Genomic DNA, 20,796 nt, shown 5'->3' on the forward strand with positions numbered 1-20,796 from the left:
GCTTCTTTCCCTATCAAATTGACTCCTGTAATCTTTTCTACGGTCCTTCTATCATCCTTGTTGCTTGTCTCAACCACTTTTAGTCTGCCAACATCTTTCTGATCCTTAAGTAAACAGGACAAATCAGTCTGCGGGGAGATATGAACTCTCTGCCCTGGTCTGGCCTTCTGGAAGTAACGCTGATTGAACAGCAGATAGGCAGTGGGAGGTCGAGCTCTATTTCTCATGCCTGTGTGGAGCGCAACTGTGGAAGGTAATTGTCACATTACTGAGTTGGAATCAGAATCACTGGAGCGTGCGGCCTGGGCTTACCTGGGCAGTCCTGAGTGTCTGCAGGGCCAGCTGCTGAGCTTTTGGGGACGCACAGGGCAGCAGAGCTATCAGACCTTTGTACACTTGGTTCTGGTACTTGGGATTACCGTGGATCAAAGAATCCAACAGGACCTGGACTTCTTCCTGAGTCTCTTCTGACTTGGACTTTGCCAAAAATTCTGCTATGGATCGTACACCTGAGCAAAGGAGAAAGGAGATACTAGACGGGAAGCGGTTTATGAAAATCATCCTCACTTGAGGTTATATAATATGAGATAATAGGATTAAGATATATTTAACCAGTCCTGTTCAAAGCAAAATCAAGGCTCTGTTCTCATGTTGCATCACTGTTTTTTTCATCTCATGGTTATGTACCTGGAGGATTTTGTTTCAACCTAGGCATGTTAGCTTGTCAAAATCTGTTTTCAAATTTAAAATGGCTCTGCAAAATGCAGAAATAAAACTTGCCTGTTTGATGGTTGCATGATAACTAAAACATAGGTAGCAGTCAGCACTAAATGTTTTAACAAATACTACTATATTTAGTCCTGGAAACTACACTGAGAGAGAGGTGTTAGTCCCTTATGAATAAATACACCAAGGCTCAGAAAGACATGAGGGAAGGGCAGCGAGGGATGCACTTTAAAGACCGTGCGTGGAGACAGCCTCTCCTGTGCGTGTCTCAAGCAGAGTGCTTGACGGAACATCCTGAAATGACTGGGTGACTTCCTTTCCTGACTTCACTGGAAGCTCTTTGAGGATAAGGACTGTATTTTATTTAGCTTTGTATTCCCAGCACCTTAGTGTATGCATGCATGCTCAGTCGCTTCAGTTGTGTCTGACTCTTTGCAACGCTATGGACTATAGCTCACCAGGCTCCACTGTCCATGGGATTCTCCAGGCAAGAATAATGAGTGGATTGCCATGTCCTTCTCCAAAGGTTCTTCCTGACCCAGGGATCAAACTCGTGTTTCCTGTCTTGCAGGTGGATTCCTTATCACTAAGCCACCAGGGAAGCCCACCTTAGTGTATACCTAGCACCATATTTAACAATTTTAGTTCAATTTTATTTATAGAGTTATTCACAAATAACTCAATAGCTCTTTGCTGAATGGATGCATGAAAGAGGATATATTTGAAATGAAGTATTTCCAAAACCACCACGAAAAGATTTGAGCAAATGATGAATCAGGAAAGTCATAAATCTCGGTCTTCTGGTGGTGAATATGGATGGGAGCCAAGTGAGTCCACTCTACAGAATGCTTCCTGTGCAGCCAGGTCCCTGGGTCGTTTTCCTCTAGCAGTTCTGGGGGTCCCCAGGGAGATGGGGGGGAGTGACACCCTCGTCCTACATGATACCCACCGTAGCTTTCACAGATGAGCTCCTTGTACTTCCTGCCAGAGTTTGCAATCACCTGAAGTAGCTTGATGGATTCCTTCTTGTCCTCCTCCGTGATCTTATTCAGCGCAAGTATTTCCAAGAGTGTTAGGACCCCTCCAACCTCAAGAAACTCTATGAGGTATCGATTACTGTCCAAAGAAATAGAAAAGTAGAAATAAGACTCTTGTCAAGTTCCTTGGCACTAACCTTTCTAAGGTTATGATGCTTTTGAAGTGTGGTGTTGGAGAAGACTCTTGAGAGTCCCTTGGCCTACAAGGAGATCCAACCAGTCCATCCTAAAGGAAATCAGTCCTGAATATTTATTGGAAGGACTGATGCTGAAGCTGAAACTCCAATACTTTGGCCACCTGATGTGAAGGACTGACTCTTTGGAAAAGACCCTGATGCTGGGAAAGATAGAAAGTAGGAGGAGAAAGGGACGACAGAAGATGAGATGGCTGAATGGCATCACTGACTCGATGGACATGAGTTTGAGCAAGCTCTGGGATATGGTGATGGAAGGGAAGCCTGGCATGCTGCAGTCCATAGGGTCGCAAAGAGTCGGACACAACTGAACTGAACTAAACTGAACCTTTCTAAGAGATCTCAAGGACCTTTCTTCATATAGTCCTCCTATCCAGGAAATGTTCGTAGATAAAGTGATACAGTAGTTAAGAAATTCTTCCTCCCAGAAGGAAATGTGAAAGTCAAATACAATGGTCATTTCCTGTGCTTGACTTTTCAGCATCTGTGTCTCTTCTTGAAAGAACACCTCAACTGTCCCTTGGGGAATCACCCCTTCACCACTCATGAGCCATGTGGTTTTTGGAGGGTGAGCAGATGACAAAGAGTATGTCATCCTCTGACTGTAGTAACTTATTTGGGACCAGGCATATGACCTAAGTTGGTCCAATGAGGCTCAGGATTTTTTAGGGAACCCTTGGGAAATACATGCTCTCTCTTTTTTTCACACGCTCACTTAAAAATTTTTTTGGGGGGAGGTTGCACTTCATAGCATGTGGAATCCTAGTTCCCTGACCAGGGATTAAATCTGTGCCCCCTTGCATTGGAAGTATGGAGTCCTAACCACTGGACTGCCAGGGAAGTCCTACATGCTCTATTTTTGATGTGACTGAGCTAGAGACGAGCATCTGAAGACCACAGCACATGGAGGTCTATGAATATAGAGGAGAAATGAGCTGAGAAATAAAGAAAAAGCAGGAGTGACCAACTACTGATATTTTTTGAGCCCTTGGATCTAGTGAACCTGGAAATATGGATTTCCATTCTCCGGACATTTCAGTTAAGTGGGCTAATAATGTTTACATTTTCCTTGTCCAGCATAAGTTGAAAGTGAAAGTGAAAGTCGCTCAGTTGTGTCCAGCTCTTTGTGACCCCATGGACTATATAGTCCATGGAATTCTCTAGGCCAGAATACTGGTAGCCTTTCCCTCCTCCAGGAGATATTTCCAACCCAGGGATGGAACCCAGGTCTCCCTCATTGCAGGCAGATTCTTTACCATCTGAGCCATCAGGGAAGCCCAGGTCCTGTATGTGTTAGTTTCCTGTAATTCACAACCAAGAGGATGCTGACTAGCAAAGTATCAATGGGGCACACGAGATGGAGAAGCAACTAGACCAGGACTACAGGTGCCACCACCTCTGGGTCCATTTTGAGGGCTACTAGGTACCAACTGATAAAAGAAAGTTAAGGTCCCATGGGGTGGAAATGCCAAGGACACCGTGAGCCCGGTAGGCAACTGAGACTCCAGAATCTCTCTAGAACAGAACTCACCTGCTTACAGCTGATAAGAAGACGCCAATGGACCTGAGCAGCTTATCTAAAGGCGAACCAGTCATGTAGCTGTACGACAAGTTAAAGAGTGAATTTCAGGGTGGTTTTCCATCCCATGTCTGATCCCTGATACCACCTATGGCCCAGGATGACCAACAGCTGAACTGTGTCCTTTATCTGAGAGGGACTACTAGGTTGAAGGGACAGGTGGATAAGGGGTGCTGGCAGGGATGTTCATGGTTCTCCAGGAAGCTCTTCTGGGGCAGTTCAACCACCCTGGCTCTGATGGGCTCTCTAGAGAGTAAGAGGCTCTGATGAATAGAAGGTGCATGAAGAATGCTGCGGGTCAATTTCACAATTCTCCGTATGCCATGACCATTGTACCCTTGGGTCTCAGCACAGTTCATTACTTTGTGCCTCATTCTTGGACTTCTCTAAAAAATAATCAGCTTCATCATTAATTTTCAATTTTGCCTTGCTCAAAGCTTTATACTGGAGGTCACTATCTTTATGAAGAATTGTGTGTCTTCCTAATAAGAACAATAGGAGATGGTGGAAAAATTAAACTCTGATTTAAAAGAACCTCAGTACTTAATGTTATTTTCTAATGTGAGCTTTTGCAAAAAGCTTCATTGTAATAAAGCACCCAGAGCACGCATCAGCTTGGATGCAAGGTATGAAATCAAGCCACAACAGAAGAGGAACCAGTCAACAATTACTAGGCTCATAACACATCACGGGCTCTTAGAACACTTAAGAAATTAGCTGAAATTATTGCAGCTCATGGAGGATGACTGAGAGCTTCCAAGACTGATAAAGGCTAATGTAATGGGTTGGAGGTAATGGTGCTTTGTTGGGAAGGGAGGGTGCATGAGGCAAATTATCTCTGCTGCACCCTGGTTCCCAGGGTGCCAATAGAAGTAGAGACAGATTGGCTCATTAGGAAAGGCTCTTTACTGCAAAAACAGTGTTTGCTCTGGAGCCAGGCCCCCCTGCCTGTTGCCATTGTAGCTGGGGGCCAGGCTTCCAGCTCATCACCCTGCTTCCCTGAAACCCCTGCCCCCATTCCTGCCTCCATGCCTCCTCAGTGCCTCTTCTCTTAGTCACCAGTGAGGCTGACCAACTTTTGACACCTTTTTCCTCTGTCCCAGGCTAGCCTTATTATCATAACCACTCACTATATGTATTTCTGGTCCATTATTTCCAGCAGTTAGTTCCAGAAGTTTGCCACTTCTGCCAAGCTATCAGCAGGAGCTAACAAGTGCCAAGCATTTATTGTGTGCCAGGCACTGTGCTAACGGCTTTGCCCGCCTGGTCTCAGTTAACTGTCACTGCACCCTGCAGTGGATGCTATCAGTATTTCTACTTTCTTCATGAGGAGATAACCCCAGACAGATTATAATGACCTGTTCAAGGTCCCCAAGTTCACTGATGGAACTGGCATTTGAACCTAGGCGGCCTAACTCAGAGCCTGAGTTCTTACTGTCAGGCCATCCTGCCCGGATGGTCTCCTTAGATGGTGTTGGAAGTGGGACCGTGGCAGGCAGACCCTGAGGTTGGGTGGATGATGTCTGGATTTGGGGCCAGTGTTTATCTGTGTACCTGTGCTGTGCTGTGCTTAGTCGCTCGGTTGTGTCCAAGTCTTTGCAACCCCATGGACTGTAGCCCTCCAGGCTCCTCAGTCTATGGGGATTCTCCAGGCAAGAATCCTGGAATGGGTTGCTATGCCCTCCCTATCTCTGTGCCTACTAGTAAATTATTCAACCTTTTCAAGGCTCATCTTTCTAATCTCTAAAATGGGACAATACCAATCACCTATTAGGCTTGGTGTGAGGCTCAAATGAGATATTCATATGGTACACAGAGTTCAGTGCTTAGAGCATAAAAAGACTCAATATATGGTAACTAATCATTTTGTCATTATAATATAAACATCCTTAGTTTTACTGATCAGTTCTGGAAGTTCAAGTTTAAAAAAGGGGTTTGAAGCTAATGTGGAATGAGGTGGCAGTCAATTTTATAAAACATGATGATGCTATATTGATTTGTTTTTCTTCAAATCCACCATAACTGGAGGGCTGGAGAGTAGTGCGGGGGCGGGGGGGGTCACTGATTCAAAATACAGCATTTTGAAGAGCTATTCAAAATGCTACGTGTCTTCAGCCAGTCTGTTTTCTCTGTTTTATGACAAGGTCACAAAAAGTTAGGAAATTATAAATTTCAGGTGTAGAAACTGAATATACAACTATATATTAAAAGTGTGGTTCAGGAATTCCCTGGTTGCCTAGTAGTTAGGACTCCACACTTTCACTGCTGTGGCCCGGGTTCAGTCTCTGGTCAGGAAACGAGATCCCATGAGCTGTGCAGTGTGACCAAACAAACATGTTGTTCATCCAATAATCATTGACTGAGTGTCCACTAAATGTCTGGTGCTCTGATTGATATTTAGGATAAAATGATACAACGCCTCAGTTAACAAGTACAATGATTGAGGAAGAAAAGAAGAGGGCTGAAGAGAGAATTCTTGGAAACACTAACATTTAAGGGGTGATAGAACTTGTAGATGTTCAAGCTGGATTTAGAAAGGGAAGAGGAACCAGAGATCAAATTGCCAACATCCACTGGATCATCGAAAAAGTAAGACAGTTCCAGAAAAACATCTACTTCTGCTTTACTGACTATGCCAAAGCCTTTGACTGTGTGGATCATAACAAACTGTGGAAAATTCTTAAAGAGATGGAAATACCAGATCACCTGACCTGCCTCCTGAGAAATCTGTATGCAGGTCAAGAGGCAATGGTTACAACTGGACATGGAACAACAGACTGTTTCCAAATTGGGAAAAGAGTATGTCAAGGCTTTATACTGTCACCCTGTTTATTTAACTTATATGCAGAGTATTCATGCAAAATGCCAGGCTGGATGAAGCACAAGCTGGAATCAAGATTGCCGGGAGAAATATCAATAGCCTCAGATATACAGATGACCCCACCCTTACGGCAGAAAGCAAAGAGAAACTAAAGAGCCTCTTGAAAGTGAAAGAGGAGAGTGAAAAAGTTGGCTTAAAACTCAACATTCAATAAACTAAGATCATGGCATTTGGTCCCATCACTTCATGGCAAATAGATGGGGAAACAATGGAAACAGTGACAGACTTTATTTTTTTGGGCTCCAAAACCACTGCAGATGGTGACTGCAGCCTTGAAATTAAAAGACACTTGCTTCTTGGAAGAAAAGCTATGACCAACCTAGACAGCATAGTAAAAAGTGGAGACGTTATTTTGCTGACAAAGATCCGTCTAGTCAAAGCTATGGTTTTTCCAGTAGTCACGTATGGATGTGAGAGTTGGACTATAAAGAAAGCTGAGTGCTGAAGAATTGATGCTTTTGAACTGTGGTGTTGGAGAAGACTCTTGAGGGTTCCTTGGACTGAAAGGAGATCAAACCAGTCAATCCTAAAGGAAATCAGTCCTGAATATTCATTGGAAGGACTGATGCTGAAGCTGAAGCTCCAGTACTTTGGCTAGCTGATGCAAAGAACTGACTCATTGGAAAAGACCTTGATGCTGGGAAAGATTGAAGCAGGAGGAGAAGGGGATGACAGAGGATGGTATCACCAACTCAATGGACATGAGTTTGAGCAAGCTCCGGGAGCTGGTGATAGACAGGGAAGCCTGGTGTGCTGCATTTCAAGGGGGTTGCAAAGAGTTGGACATGACTGAGCAACTGAACTGAGGAAAGTCCTTGTGATGGTTCCTGAGAAACAGTGATAGGAGAAGGGACAGGAGAGGAGAGCTTTAGAAGGGGCAGTGGTCAAGCAGAGCCAGGGCTCGGGTGTGAGGCGAGTGGCTCACTTTCTTCTCTTAGGATTTTTTTTTTTTTTTTTTTTGGCCATGCCACGTGGCTTGCAGGATCTTAGTTCCTTGAGCAGGGATTGAACCTACACCCTGGGCAGTGAAAGTGTAGAATCTTAACCTAAGTGCCAGGGAATTTCCTCAAGTATGAAATTTAAGGGGCTATCAAAAGACTCAGTGACTAAATAATATTTCCTGCACTATTAAAAAAAAGAAAAATAATAATACAAATATCCACGATGAATAAAGTATTAAAGTTTTGGGACTTCCCTGGTGGTCAAGTGGTTAAGACTTCACCTTCCAATGCAGGGGATAAGGGTTCAGTCCCCGGCTGGGGAGCTAGGATCCCACATGCCTTATGGCCAAAGAAAACCAGAACATGAACAACAGAAACAACATTGTAACAATTCAATAAAGACTTTAAAAATGGTCCACATCTATCAATCAATCAATATCACAGTTTTAAATAAAGCTACGATCTGAATCAGAACATGTATGACCCTGCCTCACTCGCGTCACCCTTTGGTCAAATGGAAAATGTTGTCAGATTAGTGACAGCCTTGATGACGTTAGTGTCACGAGTTGAGGGGACAAAGTCAGATGGTAATGCTGATGCTTTTCAAAACACCACTTGTGGATCACTGGCATCAGAATCACCCAGCGTTTTTTTTGACAAAGACTCCAAGGACTCACCCTTAATCTACTAAATCAAAACCTGGGGGTCATGTGTGGCGGGGTAGGCTTGTTATCTGCATTTTAAACCTCTTTTATGCACATTAATGTCTAAGAACGTTGGGGTTAACCCAAAGATGTATTCAGAGGACTCCCTTTGGCCTGTGTCCTAGGCCTGAGTCTGATGAATAATTTTATCAATGATTAATTGTAAAAAAAGAAAGTTGTGGTTACCTAAGCCTCTTAGTTCTGCTTAGTTGCAGGTTCTCTGGTTCAGTCATTCCCTTGTTCAACAAACATGTGTTAAGCACCCTTTATGTGCCAGGCATGTGCTAGGGGTTAGAAATACAGACATGAGTAGAACAGATGTAATTCCTGCCCTTGTAGAGTTTACAATCCAGTGGGGGAAGAGAGATCAATATCTCAGGTAATAATAAGACGTTAAGCACCGTGAGTATATTTAACAGGGGAACATAAACTAGTCTGGGACTCTGAAAAGGGCTTCCTAAGAAAGTGATGCCTGGATTGAGACCTGAATAATAGAGAAGAACTGGTCAAATAAAGAGGAGGTTTAAGGGAGAGGGTTCAGGCAAAGAGAACAATACATAAGAAAAAGGTCTGGGGACTTCCCTGGTGGTACACTGGATAAGAATCCACGGAGCAAAGCAGGGAACATGGGTTCAGTCCCTGACCCGGGAAGATGCATGCCGCGGAGAGACTAAGTCCCTGCAGCACAACTACTGAGCTGTGCCCTAGAGCCCGTGAGCCAGCGACCACCGAAGCCCGTGTGCCTAGAGCCTGTGCTCCACAACTAGAGAAGCTATGGCAATGAGAAGCCCAAGCACCGCAACGAAGAGTAGCCCCCGCTCACTGCAACTAAAGAAAGCCCGTACACGGCAACGAGGACCCAGCTCAGCCAAAAGTACATAAATAATAAATAAGTAAAAGAAAAGGTTTGAGATGAATTCATGGAGTGCTACCACCTACCACTCAAACTATCACCGTGATGGGGACATCTGTCTTCGGTCCCCGTCTGTTGCTGGGGCTCCTGGGTACAGGCACCTCAAACACAACATGTCCTGACTCAAACGTATCCACTCCAGACTCACTCCTCTCCTTGTATTCTCTTCCCATGTAATGACACCCCATTCACCTAGCTTCCCAAGCCAGAGACGTGAGAGTCCTTCTGTGGGAGACAGGTGGAGGTGGCAGCTGGGTTAAAAGATACGGAACTCAGATTCCAGAGAAATGTGGGCGGGGGACACAACTGAGAGTCCTTAAACTGGATTGATGGTGACATCCCGACAGTGGTTAGATCACTTAGGGAGAATCTGAGAGTGAGCAGAGAAGATGGCTGTGGCTAGAGTCCCATAGAACACCAGGGATTAAGGGGTGGCTGAAGAGCAGAAGGATGGACAGAAAGAAAGAAGAAAACCAAGAGAAAACCACAGGAAGAGTGTGTGTGTGTGTGTGTGTGTGTGTGTGTGAGAGTGTGTGAGTGTGTGTGTGTGTGTGTTTGGTGATGTGGTCTACAGGGCTTCTTTTTTTCCTTTTTTTTAAAAATTGAGATACGATTTACATAAACGTTACATTAGCTTTAGGGAACAGTGTTTTGGGAATGGTTTGTGTGACATATGCCACTGAGAGGTCATGTATAAGGACTGAGGACGTGGTCACTGGGTTTCACAATTAGAAAAGCATTGGTAACCTTGGCAAGACCTGCATCAGTGGAGCGGAGGGGTCAGAAGTCAGACTGCAGTGGTTGGAGGAGAAAGGGAGGTGGGGAAGGTCAACAGCCTTTTCCACAAGCTTCAGCACAAAGGGCAGAAGCAAGGTGGAATATGGGTTCCAGCAAGGACTGAATTTCAGTTTTTAAGATAGAAGAGATTTGAGCATCCATAAATGCTGATGAAAAAGCTGGTAAGGAGGCACTTCCCTGGTGGTCTAGTGGCTAAGACTCTGTGCTCCCAGTGCAGGGAGCCCGGGTTCCATCCCTGATCAGGGAACTGGATCCCACATGTCACAACTAAAGATCCCAAATGCTGCAACTAAGATCCAGTACAGCCAAATAAATTTTAAAAATATATGTGTGTGTGTGTATATATATATATATAAAACTTGGTAATGGGGCAAAAGTAAAGCCTATAGGAGAGAATGAATAAATCCTTGGGGAGGCTGGAGGGGATTCAAGCATAGTACAGATGGAAGATTGGTCCTAGACAAAGAACACCCACTTCAGCTCTGATGGGAGCAAGAGAGGTTAGCAGAGAGAATGAGGATATATTTACAGGCTGGAAAGACAGGATGCTGAGGGAGTTCTTGACTTTGGGGATGGTATTTTGATCACTATTACGTCCTGTTCTAAAATCTGAGAGACAGTCAGAGGAAGCGCTCCCTCAACAGTCTTCATTCCTTTTCTCTTTTGAAGATCACCTAATTGTCTTCCTGTTCAGCAAAGGATACGTGAGTCTCAGCCAGGTGGTCAGGCGGACAAGGAACAAGCTGGCTCCCTGGGAAAACTCCTGCTCCAGCTCAGGGGCAGTCTTGCCTTGGTTGGCTTCGATGAAATTGTTGAGGATGTTACTCCTGGCGACTTTGCCAGCATTGTCCCAATCCTGTAAAAAACTCAAGAGCCGGCTGATTGCTGCCTGCTCCTTTATAGAAGTCATGATCAGTCAGTCCTGAAGCTGGCTACGGAGAAGGGAAAACAGACAGGTTACCAAAGTATTCAGAACCATGCAAGGCCTGTAGTTATGCTGGAGGTTTTGCTTTCCCAGCAGTCATCTGGAGGCAGGGTGAGCCTGTCATCCATATGGCTGTGGTGACGTTCAAAATACACCTCTAGGCTGGCCACCTGCTGCTCCAACAGGGAGGATCCAGCTGTGTTGTCACGGAGTCAAGAAAATACATTCGCAGCTCTTTGGCTTCTCTGCTGGTGCTGGAGAAAAATCTGGCCTCTCTCAGCCCTCACCTCACACAGCATCAGAGATTGGGCCTTTAGAGACCCAGCCCCCTCTTATGCCAATCAGCCAAGGTAGAACGCTACTCAATCTTATACCTTGGCTTTTAGGCCAACTCTTTTAAAAACAACTTTTTTTTTTTTTAAAGTTAGTGGGAAGAAAAAGTTCTCATTCCATAGTTGGATTAATGGGCTGTGGTTTGTAGGAGTCTGTGTCCTTGGGAGAGTGTTTTCAGTGGGGGAGGGAAGGTTTAAAATAAACCCGTTTTCCAAAAATAGTTGTGATTGAAAGTGTTATTATCCATAACAAATGTTAGTGCTGATGGGAGAGAGGCATGTGTGATTCTTTTGTCTAACAGACAAGTGAAAGTCATATTTCACATTATCATGGGGTTTTCTGTGATTTACAGAATATTTGTGAAACATTACTTGCAGGGCCATGATTGATATGGAGAGAACAGCTTGTGGGTAGGGGAGATGTGTATTTCACGAAGACGGTTCAACATGAAATTTACAGTCCCATAAAGTGCTCCTACATCTTCGCCAGAGATCTAGTTAAAAGGACTTTACAGTCTGAAACATCCTAAAATTGATTCTAAATTAACGTTTCCTCACATGTATTTGAGATATTGATGGGGCCCAGCTATCAGAATTTTATTAGGAAGCAATAATCTGAGGCCTGCTAAGACAGACATACATACACACCAACCTCCACTGCACCCCAGAGGGCACTGGGTATGTTCTCCCAGGAAGGGCATCCACGTAGTCTCAGGGATGGAGTCAACCAAGATAGCCTGTCAGCATTAACATCCAGGTGAATAACTGTGGATCAACTGAAACACAAAAATGACCAAAACCTCTCATGGGATCAGGCATCCATCACTGTGAATAACATTACAGCCCCAAGTCTGAGAATAACTTACCGAGGCCACGGCCACCTTTAACAGCCAAATTGGCCTCAAGTAAATGGGGATGCATTGGCTGTACTAGACCCCAGGAGGGAGGGGCTGAAATACCGCCATCGGCAGGAAAACATTTCGTGCCCGTCCCCTGCCGTGGACGGACCCTTTCTAGGATCAAAACTCAGAGTGCTATCAGAGATGCACCCAGCGATTCTAGAACACCGAGGGTGGGAAACTTTGAGCTGGATGCTCCATAATATTGTCCCTTTAGGTTTCCTTGGATCTGTCTTCCTCTATCAGTTTCTTCTTTTTTTGGAGGGGGATATGTATTTATTTTTAATAAAAAAGAAGTTTCCCCCAACAATTGAGGGCCATGACTCAGTCCATCAATTCTCACACATGTGCAGCTGTCTGGACCTGGGAGGAGGACTCACAACCTTCTCAGGACATGTTTCCCGTCCTCCCTCCAGGGGGGACATCAGCCTCCAAACCAAGGTCAGCCAGAGGTGTTTGTGTTTCTTCCAGCTTCAAGGGCCAAGGCCAGAGAGAGCTCCTCCTTTTAACTAAAGGAGGGCCTTTAAATCCTTGAGAAGGTGTCTGAGTTGCTGCAAGGTCCCCTGGACAGCAGGGGTGGCTGCTACAGGGTCACCACACGTGGCATGTCTGGATCACCTTCTTTACGGTCTTCACCACCTCTATGCTCTTGTCCTTCAAGGCCAGGGTGAGGAGGATGGCTCTGTTTTCCAGCTTCTTGAGACACAAATGCCACCAGGTTCTTTGTGAAGACATGGATGAGAGACTCATCCTTCCCGAGGAGGACTTTAGTGGTCAGCACAGGCTTGCCGATGTCACTGGTCACACACTGCTGGGTTCCAGGGAGACCAGCGTGCCCATCTTCCCCAACTGGGTCACCAATACCAGGATGCGAATGCTGAAGCCTGTGCAAACCACTTGGGTGGGGACTCCACATACCACTGCAGTCTTCTGTTTGGATATCACCAATGGTTTACCTTCCACAGCTAAGTCTGTTCCATGGCCCCCAGCGCACCGTGCTGCGCCCAGTTTCTTCTTTTTTTTTAAACAGGAAAAGAAACCTGACAAATGGCAGCTTTTTAAATTTTTAAGAAATTTTTTATTGGAGGATAGTTGCTTTACAATGCTGTGTTAATTTCTGCTGTACAGTACAGTGAATCAATTATATGTAAACATATACACCCTTTTTTAAGATTTCCTTTCCATTTAGGTCACCAGTGGCTTTAACGGTTATAGTGATACCGTTGTAAGTCATACCCCTGTAGTAAAATGTTATGCAAGGTGCTGAGGGCAGTGAGCGGACGCATGAGGCACCGCCGTGGCCTGGAGGAGCTCCGAACCTCACGGTAGACGGGAAGAACACCAGGTTTAGAGTCAGACTGGGCTCAAGGCCCGGTTGACCACCTGATATCCAGTAAAAAGTAAAAAGGTCATAACACTTGCCTCCCCCTCTGCCATCCTCCAGTCTCACTCCAGAGGCAACCACTTTCAACTCTTTCCGTTATTTCTTCTGGTGCTACCTCTATACCTCCAAATAATGAGTTTATACTACTTGCTATAGGCTGAATTCAACAGATTTATATGTTGAAGCCCCAGTTCCCAGTACCTCAGAATGTGACTCTATTTTAGAGACGGGGTATTTATTTTTATTTATTTACTTATTTCCAAATCAGAGTTGCATTTTTTGTTGTTGCTGTTTGCTTTTTATTTTTTTTTAATTTATTTTTATTAGTTGGAGGCTAATTACTTTGCAATATTGAAGTGGGTTCTGTCATACATTGACATGAATCAGCCATGCTGTTTGCTTTTTAATTTTTTATTTATTCTTTTTGGTGGCACCATGTGGCATGTGGGATCTTAGTTCCCGGACCAGGGATTGAACCCACGTCTCCTGCGTGGAGTCTTAACCATTGGAATTAACCACAGGGAATTCCTTAGAGAGAGGGTCTTTAAAGATGTAACTGAGTTAAAATGAAGTCACCGGGGTGGGTTCTGACCCAACATAACTGGTATCCTTATAAATGGGGCTTAGGATACCGACACATGAAGAGAGAAGATCATCTGAAGACGCCTGAAGGCGGCCATCTGCAAGCCAAGGAGAGAGGCCTCAGGAGAAGCCGATCCTGTGACACCTTGATCTTGGACACCTTTATCTGAGGTGCAGAACTGTGAGAATAAATTTCTATTATTTAAGCCGCCTGGTCTGTGTTACTCTGTAACAGGGCAGCCCTCACAAACTAATAATTACTACTACCTGATTCATCAATTTTAGGCAATATTTATTTCTAATTCTGAGGAATTAGCTCTCTTACACCACTCTAAGCCCTATTGTCCTCCCCTCATTCTCACAATATAGTTTTCCACAATTTATAGTTAATCTATATTTAGTGTTTACATTATTGATCATGTAAATAAACACTGTTCACCCAAGATATTATGTTTTCCTTCTCTTAAAGTTGGTTTTATCTGGAGTTAGTAATTGTTTCTTTTTTCAACTGTTTAATTTTCTAAGTACTAGAACTGTTTTCTTCCAAATATTTCAAACATAGCAACAATCTTCCCAAATGCTCAACCTCTAACCAATCAGTCCCATCTTTTTCCTGAAGACTTCTCTCTCATGACCCTTTTGTCTTTCTGTTCCAGTTTGGACTGACTGTTTGCTAAGCCTGGTACACAAATGTTGTCCTGGGAATTCCTTTTGCTAGTCTTCTCTGTCCATCGCCCTATTTCCTGGGTCCACCTCATGTTCTTTGGTTTACTCTCTCAGTTTGTTGAAGCACATTCCCCAGTAGCTTCCTAAGTAAGGAATTTTTTTCTGTGTCCTTGAAAGTCTGAAAGTATTCTGACCTCATGTCAGATTAGTTGGGTGTATGATTCCAGGTTAGCAACAAGCTTCCTTAGACTGAGCCTCCCTAGGTTTGCTGTTGAGAAATCTGACGTCATTCTGATCCCTGTGCCTTTGTCTGGGGCTTGTTTTTTCACTCCTGATGCTTTGAAAACCGTTTCTGAAATTGTATGACGATATGCCTCGGTGCAGGTCTATTTCATTTATTATACTGAGCCTTTGGTGGGCTCTTTTCAACAGGTGTTTCCTTCAGTTTTGAAAAATTCTTCTTCTTTTTTTTTTTTTTTAGGAAGTTGATTTAAAAAACTATTTATTTATTTGACTGCACGGGGTCTTAGTTGTGGTACACAGGATCTTTAAGTGCAGCAGGTGAACTCTTAATTGTGGCATAAGGGATCTAGTTCCCTGACCAGGGATCAAATTGGGAGCACAGAGTCCCAGTCACTGGATCACCATGGAAGAACCTCAAAAATTTCTTTATCAGGCAACAGTTAGATTTGTCGTTGAGAAACTCTTAAATGTCAGTGGAGGTTTTTCCTTTTTTTCCTATCCCCACCTGGGGTTCTCAGGGCCTCTGGAGAAGACTTCTACTTTCACAGGGAGGATGAGACGATAGGGGTGCTAAGTGCCTGGTGGTTGGCATCCTGGGGAAGGTGGGGGAGGGGCTGGGGCTGTCACTATGAAGTAGATAGATCTTCCCCCCACCCCTCAGTTTTCCACCCTGTACCTTTTCCCTGCCCTTCAAACCCTGCTTGAGGTCCCTGAGTATGGAAGCCTCCAGAGTTCCTCCATATGCAGCAAGACAGTTTAGAGAGTTGTTTGGCTTTTTTTGGCTGTGCTGAGGGTTTCTTGCTGCTCCCGTGTTGGGGAGGGGGCGCTACTCCGGTGGTGCAAGGGTTTCTCATTGTGGTGGTTTCTCCTGTTGCAGAGCACAAGCTCTAGGGCCCTCGGGCTTCAGTAGTTGCAGTGCATAGGCTCTAGGGCACGGGCTCAATAGTTGCGGAGCATGGGCTTAGTTGCTCTGAGGCACGTGGGATCTTCCCGGGTCAGGGATCGGACCTGAATCTCCTGCATAGGCAGACGGATTCTTAACCACTGGACCACCAGGAAAGTCCATAGAATTATTTGGCTTTTGAGAGCAGAGCTCTGGGGCTCTGCACACGGACTCCAGCCAAGAGCCTGTGTTTAACCCTGTGTCTCTAAGCTGACCTTCTGGGGTAACTCATGCTTCCCAGGCATTAGACCTCTCTGAGGTTAAACTGGGTGACCTGATTTGCTTCATGTTGGTAATCTCCCCTGGTTGGTACTTAGTCTGTAATTTCTTACAAAGCTTCTGTCCAGGTAACGCTTCACCACCTGCCTTTTGCCTTCCAAGTATCTATTGACTTTCATCTGTTATTGCCTCTTTTACTGAGCTTTTGTGTTTCTTTTAATATTTCTTTAGTGTTAAATCGGTGAAGTTTTGAGAGGTAGGGGGAAGTAAAGAGGGGCAATCATGTTCACTTAAGAGACTCCAGCTACTTATTTATTTCTGTCTCAACTTTTCTTCAAAATAAGATTTGATGGGAATTCCTTGATGGTCCAGTGATGAGGACTTGGTGCTTTTTTACTGCTGGGACCTGGGTTTCAATCCCAAATTGAGGAACTAAGATCCCGCAAGCCACTCAGGGTAGCCAAAAAAAAAAAAAAGAGATTTGATGATGATTGAAAAAACCAGTAAGTACAATTTTAAAAAGAATTAAAGAAAATAGTGGGTAAGGGGGAGAAATGTACCAATTTCGAGTTCCTATTATATCTGTAGGTTTTCATTTCAGTTCAGTTCAGTTCAGTTGCTCAACCGTGTCCAACTCTTTGCGACCCCGTGAATTGTAGCACGCCAGGCCTCCCTGTCCATCACCAACTCCCGGTGTTTACTCAAACTCATGCCCATCGAGTCGGTGATGCCATCCAGACATCTCATCCTCTGTCATCCCCTTCTCCTCCTGCCCCCAATCACTCCCAGCATCAGGGTCCTTTCCAATGAGTCAACTCTTCGCATGAGGTGGCCAAAGTATTGGAGTTTCAGCTTCAGCATCAGTCCTGCCAATGAACACCCAGGGCTGATCTCCTTTAGGATGGACTGTATATAGGTTTTATGACTCCCAAATCCATCAGTTCAGTCGCTCAGTCATGTCCAACTCTTTGTGACCCCATGGACTGCAGCACAACAGGCCTCCCTGTCCATCACCAATTCCCGGAGTTTACTCAAACTCATGTTCATTGAGTCAGTGATACCATCCAACCATCTCATCCTCTTTCGTCCCCTTCTCCTCCCGTCTTCAATCTTTCCCAGCATCAGGGTCTTTTCCAGTGAGTCAGTTCTTCGCATCAGGTGGCCAAAGTACTGGAGTTTCAGATTCAGCATCAGTCCTTCCAATGAATATTGAGGACTGATCTCCTTTAGGATGGACTGGTTGGATCTCCTTGCAGTCCAAGGGGCTCTCAAGAGTCTTCTCCAACACCACAGTTCAAAAGCATCAATTCTTCAGTGCTCAACTCTCTTTATAGTTCAACTCTCATACATGACTACTGGAAAAACCATAGAACATGACTAAATGACCACCGACATCTTCCTTGGTAGGTTTCATACACCCCTCAAAGAGTCCCATCATCAAAGCCTCCCACCTGCTCCTGTGCCTGTGTTGGTCCTATTTCAGTGTCTGTTATCACTCTCTAGTCACTCAAGAGAAATCTTTGCTGTATTCCTCTCCCTTGCCCTCCTCATCAGAACTGTTGCCAGATTCCTGCCAATTAGACCATCAAATTCTCCCTCAGATTGTCTATCTCCATCTCCACTGCCACTGTTGTTGTTTACCCCCATCCTTCACGGGGATCCCTGCTTCAGCCTCCTAACTGATCTTCAGGTTTACCCCATCCTAATTGCCACAGTGATGTGAAAGTCTTTTTTTTTTTTTTTATCATTACAATAAAATGTGCTTTATTTTTCTATACAGTTTTAAAGGTTACACTCCATTTACAGTTATTACAAAATATTGGCTATATTCTCCGTGTAGTGATGTGAGATTCTTTAAAAAAAATGCGAATCGGGCAGATTCGCTTAAAACTCTTCACTTGTTTCCCATTACCCTCAAGATAAAGTTTCAAACATCTCAGGCCAAAGAACGTCTTCCATGTACATTTTTCCACAACTGAAATCTGACTCTGTCCCCAGCACCAGTCCATCCCTTACATTAATGCTTCCAGTGGGAATTAAGAGGAGACTGCTAGCTTCCTCCAACTGAACACACTATTCTCTAAGATCCTCAGACTGTTTCTCAGTCACTTCCTTTCCTCTGAGGTCAGGCCTCCTGTCTTTCCCCCTCTCCCTTGACCCACTGCTGATTCACTGGCCACTCCCTCCTACACTAAGCCCTCTTGTTCGCCCACAAGCTGCCAGGCAATTCCAACATCAACCTGTTCCATCTTTGTGATTTTGGCCAGTGTCATCCCTGGCACATTACGATATTCAACAAGTGTTATTTAAATTGACATTCAACACACTGTGTTCATAATGAGCACTTTACTTTCCTAAACTCCACACAGTAATTAATTAAACAGATGTCCTGGGTGCCAGTCCTAGCCAAGCACAAGGACTGGCAGTGGTTAACATAACAAATATATTCTTTGCTCTCAGGGTGCTTGCTGGCTGATGAGGCAGAGAGAAAGGCAACCAGGTGATTTTACTGAAAAGTGCAAAGTGCTCTGGTGGGGTTAAACCCGTGATATGTTGGGGCTCACAGGAAAGGCACATGATCTGGACTCCAATGACCTCCATCCAGTTTGGCATTCACACTCACAGTCCACAGCCTAAACTTTGTGAATGGCCTGGGAAATCTACAACTCCGAGGTCCTTACCCTTACATCTCTTCCCTCTGTTCTCAGGAGATCTACTTGTGGGCTCAACAAAAAGTTATAGGCCATTAGGCAAGAATGTCCTCACAGTCTCTTCATTCTTCTCATGTTATGGAATCCATATCCATCCTTCTCTTTTCCTTCTTTACCCCTTTATCAGAGCCCCGCACCTACCAAGCCAGTCTCCTTGGAGCCCTCACTCCATCCTTTACTCCCTATTCCCCTGGGTCCTCAACTGGTCTCTTTAATTAGGCATTTTTCTGTTAACATACTTCTTACTGATCTGAAAATAAAAATAAGCAAAAAAATAAAGAAAACAAAAATCACTTATCTCTACCTCCTGTCCCCCTCCAGTCACCTTTCTGGTTTTCTCACTTCACAGCAAAGCTTCTACACACTTTCTGTTCCTCCACAGACCATTTTCTCCTCAACTCACTACAGTTCTGTTTCTCTGCCACCCCTACCCCTCCAACTTGCATTACTTCAGCCATGTTTCTGATAACCTCCTAATTGTGCAGGTCAATGAAGAGGTGCAGGTCAATCTTGGAGAAGTCAATGGCACCCCACTCCAGTACTCTTGCCTGGAAAATCCCGTGGACAGAGGAGCCTGGTAGGCTGCAGTCCATGGGGTCGCTAAGAGTCGGATACGACTGAGCGACTTCACTTTCACTGTTCACTTTCATGCATTGGAGAAGGAAATGGCAACCCCCTCCAGTGTTCTTGCCTGGAGAATCCCAGGGATGGGGGAGCCTGGTGGGCTGCTGTCTATGGGGTCGCACAGGGTCGGACACGACTGAAGTGACTTAGCAGCAGCAGCAGCAGCAGCAGGTCAATTTTAGTCCTTTGCTCACCTGTCCTGTTGGGGCAACAACTAACATCACTGGCCACCTCTCCTGCTCAAAAGGCTTTGTTCCTTCATGCCTCTCCACCCCAACATCTTCTCTTGGACAGCCCGCATCCCAGGTTGCTGCCTCTCTTTGCCCCGTCTTTCAGTCTCCAGTGCCTGTCACACTGTATGTAAATCCTCAGTAAATTGTCTCAGATGTGACTAGGAATCCTCCTGGTCCACTGCCAACTTCACTATAAGCAACTCCATTCAATGTGAAATTCAACAAATACTGGGAGACAAGTGTGTCCCATCCCACAAGCCCCACCCCTCTAGAGATAACTGAGAAAGACACAGTTCCTGCCCTAAGTGGGTAAGGTTAAGTGTGGCATAGAGCCCTGTAAATAAGCAATTTTAAGTCCAATAGTGTAGTAAGCGCTAGAATGGGGCAAGCAACAGGATACTGTGGGAATGCGAGCAAGGGACACCTAACCCAGCTGTTATGGAAGATTTCCAGAGGAGATGCCAACCAGGCTGAAAGGCACCTGCAGCTGGCCAGGTGAAGTGGTGAGGAAATTGTATTCCAGGCGGAGGGAATAAAACATGTAGAGGCTCAGAGGCGTGCAAGTGTAAGGCATATTTAAAGAAGTGTGGGTGGGAGGCAGTGCAGTGTAGTGGCTAGGAACACAGACACAGGAGTTGGATGATCTTCTACCTCCTGCCTGCGTTATCTCATGCAAATTACTTAATTTCTCCAGATTTCACTTCTCTTACCTAATAAGAGGGGATAATAAGAGTTGACTGTCATAAAGGTCAACAAATTGCCTAACATATAGGAAACCCTTGGGCAACAATCAAGACCATCCCCATGGAAAAGAAATGCAAAAAGGCAAAATGGCTGTCTGAGGAGGCCTTACAAATAGCTGTGTAAAGAAGAGAAGCAAAAAGCAAAGGAGAAAAGGAGAGATATTCCCATTTGAATGCAGAATTCCAAAGAATAGCCAGGAGAGATAAGAAAGCCTTCCTCAGTGATCAATGCAAAGAAACAGAGGAAAACAACAAATGGGAAAGACTAGAGATCTCTTCAAGAAAATTAGAGACACCAAGGGAACATTCCAGGCAAAGATGGGTTCGATAAAGGACAGAAATGGTATGGACCTAACAGAAGCAGAAGATATTTAGAAGAGGTGGCAAGAATACACAGAAGAACTGTACAAAAAAAAGATCTTCACGACCCAGATAATCACAATGGTGTGATCACTCACCTATAGCCAGACATCCTGGAATGTGAAGTCAAGTGGGCCTTAGAAAGCATCACTACAAACA

At 44.7% G+C, this 20,796-nt stretch overlaps 1 protein-coding gene and 1 pseudogene across 2 annotated transcripts in view; both read right to left on the bottom strand.

Annotated features, from left to right (window-relative positions):
• ARMH1 (armadillo like helical domain containing 1) overlaps nt 1-10,953 on the bottom strand; it is a 38,676-nt gene extending 27,723 nt beyond the window's left edge. Inside the window, exons 1-4 of one of the 2 annotated variants that reach the window (XM_043878837.1) lie at nt 10,478-10,952; nt 3,489-3,557; nt 1,676-1,842; nt 313-509 (exon numbers count right to left, since the gene is read on the bottom strand). In XM_043878837.1, the coding sequence (XP_043734772.1) occupies nt 313-509; nt 1,676-1,842; nt 3,489-3,557; nt 10,478-10,683 (639 nt within the window). In that variant the 5' untranslated portion in view covers nt 10,684-10,952. Of the gene's footprint in view, nt 1-312; nt 510-1,675; nt 1,843-3,488; nt 3,558-10,447 lie in introns of both variants that reach the window. The other variant, XM_043878838.1, reaches the window with a different exon arrangement.
• A 1,567-nt stretch (nt 10,954-12,520) lies between these two features.
• On the bottom strand, nt 12,521-13,163 carry LOC122676814 (annotated as a pseudogene).
• Nucleotides 13,164-20,796: the final 7,633 nt, after the last annotated feature.

The sequence above is a fragment of the Cervus elaphus genome, chromosome 20, assembly GCF_910594005.1.
Source record: "Cervus elaphus chromosome 20, mCerEla1.1, whole genome shotgun sequence".
Lineage (NCBI taxonomy): Eukaryota > Metazoa > Chordata > Mammalia > Artiodactyla > Cervidae > Cervus > Cervus elaphus.